General features: G+C 46.9%; 2 protein-coding genes across 3 annotated transcripts; one reads left to right on the top strand and one right to left on the bottom strand.

Annotated features, from left to right (window-relative positions):
• Positions 1 to 7398: 7398 nt before the first annotated feature.
• Positions 7399 to 9500, bottom strand: Ier5 (immediate early response 5). Its single transcript, XM_021198023.1, has one exon. The coding sequence runs from the start codon at positions 9297 to 9299 to the stop codon at positions 8385 to 8387; it is 915 nt and encodes a 304-aa protein (XP_021053682.1). The 5' UTR covers positions 9300 to 9500; the 3' UTR covers positions 7399 to 8384.
• Positions 9501 to 14596: 5096 nt separating this feature from the next.
• On the top strand, positions 14597 to 15939 carry LOC110321882 (cytosolic acyl coenzyme A thioester hydrolase-like). Of its 2 annotated transcripts, XM_029538876.1 has the most exons (2): positions 14612 to 15385; positions 15426 to 15532. In XM_029538876.1, the coding sequence occupies exons 1-2, from the start codon at positions 14653 to 14655 to the stop codon at positions 15530 to 15532; spliced, it is 840 nt and encodes a 279-aa protein (XP_029394736.1). In that variant the 5' UTR covers positions 14612 to 14652. The 2 variants fall into 2 exon arrangements, with proteins under 2 accessions (XP_029394735.1, XP_029394736.1); XM_029538875.1 differs by having other exon boundaries at positions 14597 to 15939.
• Positions 15940 to 16228: the final 289 nt, after the last annotated feature.

Consider the following 16228-nt stretch of genomic DNA (forward strand, 5'->3'; position numbering starts at 1 on the left):
ACTGGCCTCAAACTCACAGAGATCTATCTGCCTGCCTCTGTCTCTTGCCTGTTGGAGTTAAAGGCCTGTGACACCACTACCCAGCAGATGCAGGCCCTTTCAGTTGACCTCAGCTCCTTTCTGCCATCTTGGTTCTCATTTGCTTTTATGTCAGCTCAGGGAAAGAAGAAAGTCATACTCAGAGCCTCCACAGCTGTCCCTCCACAGGGCTCTAACCTCGTGTCTCTCTCCCATCTTCTATCAGAACCTGTTACATTTCACCCATGACGGGCTTCGTGAAATTCTCTCTGTCCTTGTTTTCCATGGCCTTTTTTGTTGTCACCTCCCTTGGCAGTAAGTACCCTGGCTCTCCTCCCTGCTCCCTTTGATGGTGCCTCTTCTGGCCGCAGCCCTGCTTCTAGGCTCCTTCCTCCCCAGGTCTTAGCTTTCAGCTAGCTCTTCCTTTTTCCTGGAGTTTCTTTTCTTTTAAAACATGTAACACTTCCCAGCCTTGTGAGCCACCCTTGAACAGGAGCCATGCTAGCGGATCTCTCTAGTATTCCGGTCTAGTCTGTGTGCTGCCAACGTGAGTGAGATTCTGTACTCCCATAGCTCAGAGGAGCATCTCTAACCCTGACCACAGCCCCCTTGGGAAGACAGAGAAAGGTCCAGAAGCCTGCAGAAATGCATTTCAAATTGTAAATCATTCCATATGGCTGGAGGCCGTCTGTGAAGGGAGGAATGGCAAGGGGGAGCTAGGCCTCCAGTAACCTAAAGCTGAGGAACTCACATCTGACTGTGAGGGCGGTAGAAATAGCTGCTGCTTTTTATTTTATTTTTTTTTTCTGTTTTTGTTTTTATTTCTGTGTCTTTTGCCTAATATCCACTTCAATTTTTGTTTTGTTTTGGTTTGGTTTTTGGTTTTTCGAGGCAGGGTTTCTCTGTATAGCCCTGGCTGTCCTGGAACTCACTTTGTAGACCAGGCTGGCCTCGAACTCAAGAGATCTGCCTGCCTCTGCCTCCCGAGTGCTGGGATTAAAGGTGTGTGTATTTTCATAAGTGTATTTTTCATAAGTGTATTTTTCTTCACAAACAGTTTGCTTTTTAATCACAACTATAAAGCCAACATACACATGCACACACACACACACACACACCCCATAAATAGAAACCAAGAGAAATGAGCTACTTCCTGAATTGAGTCATATTCTTCAGTTTCTGGTTCCTCGTCCCTTCCTCAGAAGGGTCTATGGCAGCAGGTGAGGTGACTTTGAAGACTTCTTTTGAGTCATCACCGGACTATTCAAGACGTACACCCTGCTTGTGACCTCATTTATTCTGTCCAGCCTGAGATGCAACTCTCTCTTTTCTCACTGAGGAATCCCAAGAGCAGCAGGCTCTGCACTGGGAAGCCAGATGCCTGATGCTGAGGCGAGGGAAGGCTGTGAAGCAGACAGCTGGGCCAGCCCACACCAGAATCACCCACACCAGACTCGCCCACACGCCACATCCTTACAGCTGTCCTCACCGTGCCACAAAGCGAGCACCCCTTAAAAGAGTCTGGTGAGGGAACTCAGAGGACAGCCACAGAAATTGTAGGACAATAACCTCCTCCCAGTCCCCTGTCCCAAATCCCTCAGCTCCAGCTTCTTTGCTTTTAGTAATTTCTCCCATGGCCGTAAAAATAAAAGTCACTCTAGTCTCTAAAGTAGGTCACGTTGTGGGGGAAGGGAGCGGCTGAGTGCAGATGTCAAGGAATTTTCACCCTTTTCCAAACCAAAAATAAAACTTGGAAACTGTCTGAAGAAAAGGAGAGGTAGAGTTGAAGAAAAGCCAGGGAGAAGGTGGGCGGGGCGTGCTTGCCCTAAATTCCCTTGGCCGCCAGCAGACCTCATGCAGAGAACTTGACTCAGTGGCAGTTCCTCAGTGACTGCCCCACTCCCTGAAACCCTGGATCCACAAGCCCCCAGCTCACTTCCCACTGGCAGGACTCTGGTGCTGATGTAAATAACTGCTCCCCTCTCTCAATCCTAGCCACTCTCCCTGTAAAAAAAAAAAAAAAAAAAAAAAAAAAAAAAAAAAAAAAAAAAAAAAAAAAAAAAGGCCGCTATTGATCAATCAAAGACTAGAGGGGGAGACAAGGCAAAGAGGCCTTTTGGATTTCTCCATCCAAGTGGTTCTGAGATTCATTATCTGTGCTATAAAGCAGCACATGCAGTTCCAGCAAAGGCTGGAGGGGAGAGGCTGTTGAGCCCACGTGTGGGCTCCCCTGGCTTTGCCTCTCCTTTCCTGCATCTGGCCACCAGCCAAGCTGGCTTTCAGCTGCTGCTCCTGTTTCCAGTGAGTAGACTCCCCTACCCACCCCTGCTATTATGCAGGGACTGGGGATCTGGTGAGGCACAGAGAGAGGATGACAACTTCCAGCCAACACAGCTGTGGCTTGATCACCAGTGTCCAGAGTTTGGGGAGACTTTACAAGTTTCATGGTCAGGAAATATCAATCTTTGCTCTTTTTAGTAGGTTATCACGTTCCTAATCGTGGCTCTCCTTCCCTGAGCAGTCAGACTCTTTCTCAAACAGTAGGTGAGGACCATCACAGGAGACTGTGATGTCTTAGAAAGACCACATTGACACAAGGAGCAGAGCCATCCAGAGCACAGATGCTTGCATCTGTGCAGTGAAGGTCAAGCCACCACTGGCAGTTAGTGGCAACCAGGAGAAGCCCTGCTGGATGGTTATCCAGGATGCAAGAAGGGATTTAAATAAAGAGCAGCCTGAGGCATCTTCTACCTTAGTTTGGAGCCACAGAACACTGGATTGCAGAGTAGAAGAGAATGGTTTGGTTTGGTTTGATTTGGTTTTGCTTTTGCTTTTCCTGTTACCTCAGAACAAACAAGCTCTCCCCACCCACCCCAAACCGGTGCCTTGGTAAGGCAGTGGGGGTGAGAGAGGTGTGTGGCGAGGGAAATAAGACTAAGCAGGTGGAACAGCACTTTCAGCATACCCCTGTGTACTCAAAAAAAAAAAAAAAAACTGAAAGAAGCCTTGCCTTAGGGGCTTGGAAGCCTGGCAAAGGTCCCGTTGATAGGAAGAAAGCAGAGCTGGAGCAAGGTTAAACTTGGTTAAAGGAGTCAGGAAGGGAAAGGGGATTCTTAACCTTCCTCCTCTAAGTTAGAGGTGTGGCTTATGACACAGGCCTGACAGCTAAATGCTTAGTTAGTCTAGGCTTACCCACAAGCATCCCAGACAGAGCCTGCACCTGAGTCACCTGCTGGGGGTGGCTCAGTGGTAGGCGCCAGTGAAGGCCACTTGTTCTTCCTACAGCTTCCACAAGCCAACAGCCAGCCAGTAGCATTCACCTCTGTCCCTAAGTAGGCAGCCATCCAGTAGTGGAGATGGCTGTGGATCTAAAGAGGGGGAGAGAGGCCCTTTCAGGAATTCGGTCCCTAGAGGCTTCCCCTTCCCTGCCTGTAGGATTCCAAAGGCCTGAGACAAGGCCCAGGATGCAGTCCAGCAAAGATGACTTGGGCTCTAGATCCCTCTGGGACAGAGAAACTGCTAGAGAGGTTTATATATATATATATATATATATATTTTAAATGCCATTCCCACTGGGGGAGGGGGTGGCACACATGGGGAAACACAGGGTGGAGAAGGAGGCATTCCACAAGGTACGTATATTTTACCCTCTGCTTTCCTGTACTTTTTCTATTGTACCCTTAAGAAATATGAGAAAGTCCAAGGGCATGAGCTAAGATGGAAGAGATTCCTAACATCAACTCTACTTCTGCTGTTCTTCCTCCCCAGACCTTTCCACCGGGTAGAACTTTTAATTTGAACAACAGTTCAAAGGCTGAGAGACGAAGTGCTCATTACTGGACGGAGTGCCAGGAATGCTGCGAAGCCAACCTCACTCCCCACTGCAGCCCTGCACCTCACAGTGAAAGCTCCTTTCATAGTCAGTCGCGGGAAGGTTGGATCAGCATTTCTTTTCATCTCATCTTCTTTTAGGAACTGCTGGGATAAAAGGGAGTCTAGGAGAATGAAAATCTCACAAACAGGACAAGAATAAAATATTTAGGGCAAAAGACCAGAAGTCCTTTGGATATTCAGTGAACTGAACTAACTCTACTAAAAAAAATAAAATAATAACTATAAAGAAAAAAATCCTGTCAAACTTCATGCCACAGTGTGAGTCTTTAGACCACAGCACTCTAGCTCTGAGCTGCATCGGCACACCAAGGAAGCTGTAGAGATTCAGGTTAACCCAAGGATGCCATGGGGGTAGATCTGTCATTAACTTCATTTCCAGTACTAACATCTTTTATTCTGAGTGTTCCACCAAAGAAGTTAAAAGACCCAATCCCCCAAATCCCCGATCCTAAAATCTAATCTATCATCAATGAAAGGAAGGGAAAGCTGTTAGAAGCCACAGAGAGAACCAAGGCTTTGGAACAGCACTTCAAGTGTCCCATCATGAATGGTTTTCCCCACCCCCACCCTACAAAGGATGACTTCTCAAAGTGACATGGCTGGAAAGTGCTGAACTGAATTCTATCACCTTCACTCTCTGGTCATGGAATTGATTGATGATTGATTGATTGATTGAATGAGACCCTACTTTCTGTAGCTCTGGCTATCCTAAAACTTGCTCTGTAGACCAGGCTGGCCTCAGACTCACAGAGATCTGCCCGTCTCTGCCTCCTGAATAGTGGGATTAAAAGCCAGAGATGCCTTTTAAACATTTAGCTTTTGCATCGCTGTAAGAAGTTTTCAGCTTGGGGGTCTGGCTTAGTGGTAGAATGACCATCTAACATGTTGGGTGTGTGTGTGTGTGTGTGTGTGTGTGTGTGTGCTGAATTCAGTTTCTAATGCTAGAATTGTTAATTTAATGAAGAGAATGGAAACCCTCCCAACGTGGTCCTGCTCCAGAAAGGTTAGACACTATCTTTAATCACACTATATCTTACTCAGTTACAATAAGCCTACTTGTGCCTCAAGATGTCCAAACTTATTGACAAACATGGCTTTAGGAACATTCTAGGTCGAGCACTTAGAGGCAAGCATGGCTCTGTGGTGCTTTTTGTCTGTTTTCCTTTACTCATCACTGAAAGCACTTGTGTGTAAACAAGAACTTTGTCCTTTATGAGTTTTCACTCCTGTTTACTCTTCCCTGAATATAGAGCAGATACCATCCAAGAAAGTCACAGGGTTGGTGTGAGACAGACACGGCAACCGACTCTACTGGTAGAGCAAAGCTTCATGACTGCAAGTGTGTCCAGAGAAACAGAAAATAAAAAGCTCTTATTTGCTGACAGGATTGTTTAAAAACAGAAACCTCCTCCTTTTTCCCTACAAATGCACAGAATTCTTTTTACCACAGCATCTGATTTACACACACACCTCACTTCTATAGCAACAATAACAACAGCTGAGTGCTTCCTAAGTATGAAGTACTTGTTTGGGGCCTCCTGCCTCAGCTTCATGAGTGCCGGGGAATACCTGCAGGTGGTACACCTTGCTGCCATTCGGAAGTACTTTCTAAGACCATTAACTCAGTAATTTTCACAACTCTATGAGGTTAAGTACAGCTATCCTAATTTTACACTTGAAAACAACCATGACAATGAAGAAGCAGAGTTGAAGCAACATGAAGAAACCCTCAGAGCCAAGTGTCAGGACTAAGGCAGGAAAATGCAGGCACTCTGGCTCCAGAGCTCATGCTACTGTAACATTCAGTCGATGCTACACAAAGATGTAAAACCTTTTTCCAATTTACTTCTCTAAATTAAGCAGACACATGGTCCCATGGTTCATCTTGGCGTGCAACCCAGGATGCAGAGGGGCCTTAGATGCATCTAAAACAAACATATAGCTCTCTTCGCACCAAATGTGACCCCCTTTAAATATACAGCACACCGAGACAGCTGTTCAAGCATAACTGTGTTCTAGTAACAGGAAATGGTTGCAGAATGAAGGCTCCAGGTACCTTCAGTTTAAGATCCACTTAATGGATCTTTAGTAGTTATAATAGAGCTTAGGTAGCTAATTTCTGAAAGAAAACAAAACAATTGAATAACATCCTGATTAAAGCATGTTTTATTCTATGTATTATGTACATGTTATTATTATGGTGATGGAGTAGAAAGGTAACAGCTCCCCTGCTTAAAAAACCAGTCATAGTCTTACAGAAAAAGCAAAGCAATGGCCTATTCAACTAATATAGTTCATATAATTAGAGCTTAAGCTAAGGCCAAAGAGCATATTTCATATGCTCCTTTTGTCTAAAGGCTTTATAGCTTTTCCCTCTTTTCTCATTTCTGTTTCTTAAGCATTCTACTTAGAAACTGGTGGCATCTTTTGAAGTACTAGCAATTATATTTAAAACTTAGTGTCTAATTGGTTTGCTCCTAAGAGAGTACCTCTTAAGTACTGAACATTTTGCCTTAGACAAAACAGTCTCTTTAAATTGCCTTGGCTGTCATCTATTTAGCATGACCAAAACCACTTCTGTCATCATGTAGGTGACAAGAGCAAATCAGGAAGTTGTGCTACATGAGAATTAAATTTAGCCAACCTCCCTTGGTCTCCTTCCTTCTCTGGTTTGATACACATAATTTCACTTTCAGACTTTACTTTCTACAACTACAGTCAAATGTCACCCTTGACATCTACGGGACCACAGTGATGGATCTGAACATTTAGGCAAGTCAGTCTCATCAGATTCTTCATGTTTGGTCCTAGTAAGACGTCTGAAGTTGCTATCTAACGCCCATCCACCCCAATTCAAATCTAAAATTTGATCCATGGTCTATACATTACCAGACTTATTTTGGAAACAAAGTTTTGGTGGAAATATTTTATATTGGAAAGGCTGTAAAATTTGGCTTTTAATATTATTTAATATTAAAGATTGCAGCCAGGCGTGGTGGTGCACGCCTTTAATCCCAGCACTCGGGAGGCAGAGGCAGGCAGATTTCTGAGTTCAAGGTCAGCCTGGTCTACAAAGTGAGTTCCAGGACAGCCAGGGCTATACAGAGAAACCCTGTCTCGAAAAACCAAAATAAATAAATAAATAAAAAATAAAGATTTCATCAGATCAAACTATAGAAAACCAAACTGGCCTGTCATGACTGAAGAGAAAGTTGTGGTGGCAGGTCTCAAACTGACAGTCATTGATACAAGTATCTGTTAGTCCTATGGATGGGGATGTGCGTGAAAACAAACAAACAAAAAAAATAAAATAAAACCAAACCCTTAAACGTGTCTCTCTTGCTGCTTATTCAAGTCAGCCAACAATGTCCCTCACCTGTGAATGGCTGATTTTAAGAACCCTACCTTCCATTTCCCAGCCTGGGTGCCCCTCCCCCCACCTTGTTGGCAACCCAGACAAGTGATTACATATATACAAACAGGCAGTGGAGTTGCTTCAAAATATTTAATACGTGTTAGACACGTAAAGTTACATTTTTATACAAAAATCAATACAGAGGAGGAGAAAATACTGTACAAAAACCTTATCAGCTCCCCCAACCTTTATACAACAAAGACTGGAGTCACCGTATCTACAAAACCATAAGGTCCTTCCACTTAGAGCTCGTCTGTAAACTTTGTTTCATTAAACACTTTTTTAAAAGCACTGTGTAGTAAGTTCTGAGCTAGAGCTTTTAAAAATATATCTTTTCTCTATAAATTCCGTATTTCCAAGCTTGAACTCTTCTGTGAAGTTCAGCAAGCTTTTTTTCCCCTGTGGGGAATTGAAGGTCCCTTAATGTTCTGCTTTCCCAGAGTAATCACAGGGTAGAAGCGCTTCTTCTGTGCCAGAGAAAAAGGATGGGGAGGGAGAAAAATAATACAAGTCTCTACTCCAGACGAACTCCCTCTAGTCTGAGGAAGTCCTGTGAGAAAACTCCACTTCGCGCCTCGGTGCGGTCGTAGCTTTCACGAGAGAGAGGTGTGTGTAAAGTCCCTCTCTCCCCCAAGATCGAACGGGGGAACTCCCCTTCCTCGAGCCTTTCTGCAGCTTCCTTTTCTGTGCTGCTGGCAGAGGAAAGTCCCTGTCTGCACCCCCAAAGTCTCAAGCCCAGGGGAAGGGGTGGTGCATTCCAGAACCACAGAACAGTCTCAACACAAGACAAACTTACACACGGACACACATAGATACAAAAGTTAACGATCGATCGTCCTCTTCCAATAAGCCTCCAACTCTAGGTCTCAGGATGAGACTCGAGAGCCACGGCCCAGCCGGGCTGCCCCTTCTGGGGCGATGTGCTGCCCGGCAGCAACCAGTCTCCCCTACGCGCCCAGCGCCTACGGTCTCGGCTCGTCCTCGCGGCCGGGAAAGGCTCCGGCCGCACTTCGGGGACTCCCGCTGCTCAAGCTCCAGCCGCTCGGGTCCCGGGGGCTCAGAAGGCCACGATGGCTGTGCTCCAGGGACTCATGTCTCTCAGCACCGGCTTGTCGCAGCAGATCTGCCCGGGCTCGGCGGCTTCCGGGCCGCCCTCCTCCGCCTCCTCTTCCTCTCGGCCGCCCGCGGGGCTTTTCCGTAGGAGTCCCGAGAAGCTAGACCCGAAGATGCTGATGAGGTTTGCCACATTCCCGGTCTCCATCTCCTCGTCGGTGTCCTCCTCGCCGGTGACTGGCTGCTCCTCCGAGTTCCGGCGCGGCTTCTTGAGAGGGGTAGAACCGGGCGCCGAGCAGCCCGCGCGGCCGCCACCCACTCCGGCTGCGCCACGCTTCCTGGGACACGGGGCGGGTGGCGCGGGGGATCCGTCCTCGGAGGACCGCTCCTCCACGGCCGGGGGACAGCCGCACGGGCGGCGCACTGCCCGGGGCCCCTCGGGGCACGCGTCCGAGCCGCCTCCAGAAGACGCCGCGCGCGGACGCTCCACGCGGCCCCAAGCAGCTGGCGCCGAGTCCTCCTCTCCGCCCCGGAGAGCGTCCCCCGATCCAGCCACCGCGGCCACAGGTTCTGAGCTTCCCGCTCCCGGCGTGTGGCACACGGAGGGACGCTGAGGCTGCGGCTCGGGCTCCGGCCAGGCGGCGCGGGCGACCGGCGGGGGCGGCTCTCCCCAGCCGGAGGGTGGCCCGGCTACAGGCTCTCCAGGCTGCTGAGGCGGCGGCACCACCGGGGTCCCCGCAGGGCTGGCCAGGTAGAGGCCAGGGCAGGGGTCACTCAGGTAGACTTGGCGGGCGCTGCGCAGCACCAACGACACCAAGAGGTTCTTGTGCAGCTTGATGCCGCCGCGCTGGACCCGCGAGTTGTAGATCTTGCCCAGGGAGATGCTGACGATGCGGTGAGCCTCCAGCTTGAACTCCATCCTGCCTTCGCTTTCAGACGATGGGGTGAACGCCTGCTTGCCTTCTGAAGCTGCGAGAGGAGCGGGAGGAGGGATCAGATCCGCCTCTGTGGTTGTACCCTCCGCGTCTGAAAGCTCGGTGGAGAAAAGACCTGGTGACGCGTAGTCCCCCCTCCGACGCTTCTCCTTAGACAACAGAACCGTTCTGGGCCGGTCTCTAAACTGAGCGCTGCGGGGCCACACTGCACCTTATATATGCTCCTCGAACGCCAATCACAAAGCGCCGCTAACCGTTCTGGGCGGGCAGATGTGCCTCGTGCGCCGCCCCCGACCAATCAGAGGCAGAGGAGGGGCCCCAGGGCCTGTTCAAACGTTAGTCCCGCGGAGCAAGCTCTTAAAGGGGGAGATCGCAGGCAGTCCATTGATCATGTGCGGTGGGATTTGTGTTCAGAGGCGTTGATAGAGGAGAACGAGGCCCACAGAACTGTATGTAGTAAGGAATTCCGCTTTGTGAGGTACCTTAGCACACTGACTGGAACTTTCATTCGTTTGTGTGCTGGAATCTACTGCACAATAAAATTCAGTTCCTTTCATGCGCAATTTCCAGCTGCTCATAGCTGTTTCAGCTGTAACTCTGGTCATTCTTGACAGAAATGGAAGCGATGACAATATATGACAACTAGCACGATATATTTGAGGTATTATTTTGGAGTTAGCCCCTTTGCCATTAGCGTTATACTCAGCATTTGACTACAAACAAAGGGAGGTTCTAGGAACTCCCAAAGCTTCTGTCTTATAAAGGAACAGAATTCAGGTAAAACGTTATTGGTTCTCACCTAAAGCTGACATCTTTCATTCCATTCCCCAGATTCTCAGTTGTCCCATAAATTAAATGGAAGATGTTACCTATTTCTCCACAGTGGTTTTGTTTGTCTGTTTGTTTAAAACACACACACACACACACACACACACACACACACACACACACAGAGTGACTGATCTATTTTTGGGAAAATCTAGTAAGTTCTAAAAATGCAAATGAAGAAGTTCTGGTTTCCCATATAGATTATGTAAATTTGTTTTGTGCCAACTATGGGGGAAAGGTTCCTAAAATTTTTCTGGTCAGTCAATGTAGTCCCATCCACTGAGTCTTATAAACCCCTGTCAGAAGGGCCATGATAAGATTGCACTGGTGCCTGATGACTGTAAATTGCCTTGTGGCCCTTTAGTTTCAAATCTAAAATGGAGAAATCATGTATACACCTTTCTTTATTATACAGAAGATAAATGGCAACTCTCAGAGTCAATCTAAATAATAAAGTTAACCACAGTTTACACGGTGTCTATCTATGTGAAAGGTTTGCCTGATCCTACAATAGATTTGGCCAACCAATGTATTTACATAGAAGAAATATTAGTGAGAGGTAGGCTTGATTAGAGCCAGTTCACAACCAGGATGCCCTCAGAGCTGATGGTTTGGGGAATGCTAACTTTGGCCACTATTACTGCTATAACTGAAGCCCAGAGTCCCTACCTTCCAGGAATTCTCAGCCCACATAGAGAAGGAGAGAAAATAATTATAACATGTAGCAACAGCAACATATGTTCAGTAATAGCATGAGGTTCTTCTCCATCTTCTCTCTTGGAAAATCTTTTTTATTTTATTTTAATTTTTTGCAAATATTTATTGGGTATTGAAATCCAAGTCCACATCTAGATCCTGGCCATTCACCCTTAAAGCAACAGAGTTGTCCCTACTTCATCTTCAGGTTTCCCAAGAACAGCAGCCCAGTGAGGTTCTGATGGGGTCCACTGCATTACAAATGACCTATACTCATGGGGGCAGAGAGAGTGTATCGGGTCATGCTGCATCTCACAGATAGATTTGTCGATGCCACATAGTAAGTAGCACTTGAACAAGTGTACAGAGATATCCCATGTTCCTGTCTAACACAGCTTGCTTAAATTTACAGACCAACTGAAGATTCATCTGGAACTAGCTCTGTAGACCAAACTAGACTTGAACTCAGAGATCTGCCTGCCGCTGCCTCCCCAGGGTTGGGACTAAAGGTGTGCATCACTATGCCCACTGAGCATTCTGATTTTATTAAAACAAAAACAAAGGACATGAGTTCCGTTCCTTCCCAAGTTTTCTGTTAAACCTGGAAATGGCAGGATTTTCAGATATTCCTAATAAGGCTTTGAAGCATCTTGGAAAGGCCAAGGCCTCTGGCCTCACTAGACCTCCCCTGGGAAAAATGTGAGAACTTTTAAGTCACTGTAAAACGATGCTTGCAAGCACAGGTTACTGGAGTGGGAGTCCTGGCTCCACTTCTGACTTGCTGAAGAGCACTTTGGAAAAGTGTTTTGCCTCTCTGTAATTCCGTCTTTTTTTCATTTGATTACAGAGATAATAGTAGTGCCTACCTCTTAGAGCACTGTGAGAACAGGATGCTTATTACACATTTAACACTCTTAGCACAGCAGCGAGCACATGTACACTATCAGTACACGTTAGTTATTAAAACTTGCTACCCTACATTTGCATTTGGAGAAACAGGAGGGTCTGGAGACCCTTTAAGTTACACTGATGAAAGTTTGAGTAAGGAAAGTGGATTTCAAGAGATGTCGAAAGCCCTAAGGTAGAATCCACAGACTCCTAGGCAGCAAAGTGAGGGTGGGGGTGGGCTGGAAGTAGGGTGGAGAACAGAGAGCATCTCATTTGCCAGGTTTCCAAGGTGATGATAGTGAGGCATGGATGCTTCAGTGAGGAGATGGGGCCACAGGGACCTACTAAAGATTTTCCAGTAATAAGGGACCCTCAGGATGGATTCCAGAACAATCAGTACACAGGTGACCATTCAACTGTAAAGCATCTGTGTATGCTTAGGCAAAGGATTCCTGAGAAGACCTGAGATAGATGGGACTAGGAAGAGTGAAAACTAAACAAATTAGATAGATAGATAGATAATAGAGAGACAGATGATAGACAATAGGGATAGAGCAATAGACAATCGATTGATAGATGATAGATAGATAGATAGATAGATAGATAGATAGATAGATAGATAGATAGATAGATAGAACGAACATAGAGATTGATAGATAATAAATGATAGATAATGGATGGATGATTGGATAGATAGATAGATGATTGATATATAGATAGATGAATGGATAGATGATAGATAGATACATACATACATACATAGATTCATAGATACATAGGTAGATAGATAGGATAGATGATAGATAGATAGATATGATAGACAGATGATAGATATGAGAGATAGATAAATGATAGATGTTAGGTAGATAGATGATAGATATGATAGATAGATATGATAGACATATAGATGTTAGATCGATGATAGATAGTAGATAGATGATAAATAGATTAGATAGATAGATAGATAGATAGATAGATAGATAGATAGATAGATAGATAGATAGATAGATAGAAGAGACAGGGCCATGGAGATGCTTCAGTGAGTGAAGTGTTTGCTGCATAAGTGGGAGGACCAGAGTTTGGATGCCCAGGACCTGCACAGAAAGCCAAGCCTGGTGGTGCTGAGAAGCAGAGACAGTTGGCTTCCAGAGGCTCCACTGGTTAGCCGCCTCACCATGGGCAAGCTTCCAGCTCAGTGAGAAACCCCATCTCAGAAAAGAAAGCAGAGCTCCAGCACGAAGAGGGGAGAAGCTCATGAGCCCCACGTCGAGCTGAGGAACGTTTAGCAAGTGACAGCTGCTAAAGGAGGGAGGTCTTTACTATGTCCCACAGTAGGTTGCTCATGCTCCAGTGGCTGACCCTACACCTGTGCAATGTGGGCAGCAGGAACTGGACTCAGTGGGTTGAAGAAGAGGAGGAGGATAAATGATAAAGTTATGAGAAGGACGTAGAAGGAAGAGTTGGAAGGGATCATAGGAGCTACATGTGATCTAAATTCATTGTATTTATGTATGAAATTACCAAAGGAAAGAAAAAGAAATCAATAAAGTGGAGCACGATTTACTCTGGCCTCCATAGGAGCATGCACAGGTACATGCACACTTACATGTACACACACACACACACACACACACACACACACACACACACACACACACAGTGAGGGGGAGAGAGAGATGTAAGAGACAAAAGGAACTCCAGTAATGAAGTGCTGGTCTGGGATGCTGCCCAATGTGCACAGGTTGCTGATGGCACCTGAGAAGGCTTTCTGACCCATCTGAGCTGAGCAGTCCCACCATCAACCACTGTATATACTGCATACCCCTCATGCTGCCCTTATTCAGGCCCAGTACCCCTCCCAGCTTGTTCCCACATCAAAGACAGGAGGCTGTCTTTATTTGTAGCCACAGGATCATGATAATATGGGATGACTGAGGGGACATGGGCACTAACCATCAGAATTGGTGCCAAAGCTCTTTCAATGTCAGGTTATGGAAAGCTCTTGTAGGACAGGCAGAGGACCATGGCAGGAAGGGGCACTTAAACAGCAGGGAATGATGTCCCATCAGCTGATAGGGTGGGGGCATTCCAATATTGTAATTAGGGTGGCCATGGTAGTACATGCAGAAGGGTTACATATGTAGACTTTCTAATAATCATAAGACCCACCAAGCACCATGATGGCCAGTTTACAGGAATTATAGATGGGTAAGCTGAGACTCTGAGAAATGAAGTCAGTTTCCCAAAGTTATTCCCAAAGAGTTGTAAGGATTCAAACTGGAGTGTTTGAGGCACTGGGTTGTAATGCCCGAAACTCACTCTTCTTTGCTATGTGAGCTTCAGAAAGTTATCCCACCTCTAGTGAAATGGGATACCCATATCCTAGCTCTGTGCCTCAGTCTACTGTGTAAAACAAAACTAATAAAGATACTTGAATGGCCTAGTACAGGTTGTAGCACATATAAGCACTTATTAAGTCTTACCTATTGCTATGTTGTTGTTTTTTTTATTTCATCGGGGCCTAGTACATCACAGGGGCTTAGGAAATGACAGCTAACTTGCACTCATGCTTTTGCAATTATTGTCAGGATTTCCTCTAATCCTGAGCCAACAGAATGGACTCTTCACAATCCATCTCTCAAGGGACCAATCACTTCTGATCAGGAAGCTTCTACAACCAAAAAGGAGGGATACAGTGACTGCTGGGCACATGAAAGGTGACTAGTATAACCAAAGGTACTAAACATGTAATTTTATTGACTTTAATCAATTTAAAAATGAAAACAGGGAGTGCATGCCCCGCCCCCAGATTCATGAAGTGATATGTGTGGTAAATATAAAACACACAGCAGGCATTCGGCGTAGGGCCTGCTGGACACCTGTTCTCAGATCCCGCCGCAGCCGCCCGCCGTCGCCGCCGCCAAGATGTCCGGCCCCACCTCAGACACGCCGGCCGCCATCCAGATCTGCCGGATCATGCGTCCAGATGATGCCAATGTGGCTGGCAATGTTCATGGAGGGACCATTCTGAAGATGATTGAGGAGGCCGGGGCCATCATCAGCACGCGGCACTGTAACAGCCAGAATGGGGAGCGCTGTGTGGCTGCCCTGGCCCGGGTGGAGCGCACTGACTTCCTGTCACCCATGTGCATCGGCGAGGTGGCTCATGTCATTGCAGAGATCACCTACACTTCCAAGCACTCTGTGGAGGTCCAGGTCCACGTGATGTCGGAGAACATCCTCACAGGTACCAAAAAGCTGACCAATAAAGCCACCTTGTGGTATGTGCCCCTGTCATTGAAGAATGTGGACAAGGTCCTCGAGGTGCCTCCCATCGTGTATTTACGGCAGGAACAGGAGGAGGAGGGTCGGAAACGCTATGAAGCCCAGAAGATGGAACGCATGGAGACCAAGTGGAGGAACGGAGACATTGTCCAGCCTGTCCTGAACCCAGAGCCGAACACAGTGAGCTACAGCCAGTCCAGCCTGATCCACCTGGTGGGGCCCTCGGACTGCACCCTTCATGGCTTCGTGCACGGAGGTGTCACCATGAAGCTCATGGATGAGGTGGCTGGGATTGTGGCTGCGCGCCACTGCAAGACCAACATAGTAACTGCCTCTGTGGATGCCATCAATTTCCACGACAAGATCCGGAAAGGCTGTGTCATCACCATCTCTGGACGTATGACCTTCACAAGCAATAAGTTCATGGAGATTGAGGTCCTGGTGGACGCTGACCCTGTGGTGGACAACTCAGAGAAGCGCTACCGGGCCGCCAGTGCCTTCTTCACCTATGTATCCCTGAGCCAGGAGGGCAAGCCGATGCCTGTGCCTCAGCTTGTGCCAGAGACGGAGGATGAGAAGAAGCGCTTTGAAGAAGGCAAAGGCCGCTATCTGCAGATGAAGGCGAAGCGACAGGGCCACACAGAGCCTCAGCCCTAGGTGTCTTCCTCCTTTCCCGGGTCAGCACAATTGTGGCAATAGCCCCGTGTGCAGTCACTTAGAAGTTGCCCCCTCGGCCAAACCCCCGATTTCCACTGAGAGCTGGCGTTGTGTGAAGTGTTGTGTGGCAGTGTTCCCTACGGCCCATTCCCAAAACCTGTACACCAAAGCTTTATTTATGTCCCCAGTGTTGTCTCAAAGGCCACCATGGACACCAGAGCACACGGACTGGCCTGAAGAAGCCAGCACCACTAATAAAGCAGTTGTCTGGCTGGAAAAAAAAAAAAAACACACAGCAGGTTTCAGGAACTTAGTAGCAAAAAGAAAATGTAAATTACCTCCGTACTATTAAGACGGCAGGGCAGAGTGGCGCATACCTGCAATCCCAGCACAAGTGGGACTGAATCAGGAGGATCAGTGAAAATTCAAGATGACCCAAGACAACATAGAGAGAGACCCTGTCTCAACCAAACAAAATTCTCCCCCAAATCACAATGGAAATTATAATATCATAATATCACATATTGTAATATCATAATATTTTATGATAGTTATATAT

This window comes from Mus pahari, chromosome 5, assembly GCF_900095145.1.
Source record: "Mus pahari chromosome 5, PAHARI_EIJ_v1.1, whole genome shotgun sequence".
Classification (NCBI taxonomy): Eukaryota; Metazoa; Chordata; class Mammalia; order Rodentia; family Muridae; genus Mus; species Mus pahari.

Excerpts from the sequence above, each read along its gene's own strand:
- Ier5 (XM_021198023.1), bottom strand. The coding sequence starts at position 9,299 with ATGGAGTTCAAGCTGGAGGCTCACCGCATCGTCAGCATCTCCCTGGGC.
- LOC110321882 (XM_029538875.1), top strand. The coding sequence starts at position 14,653 with ATGTCCGGCCCCACCTCAGACACGCCGGCCGCCATCCAGATCTGCCGG.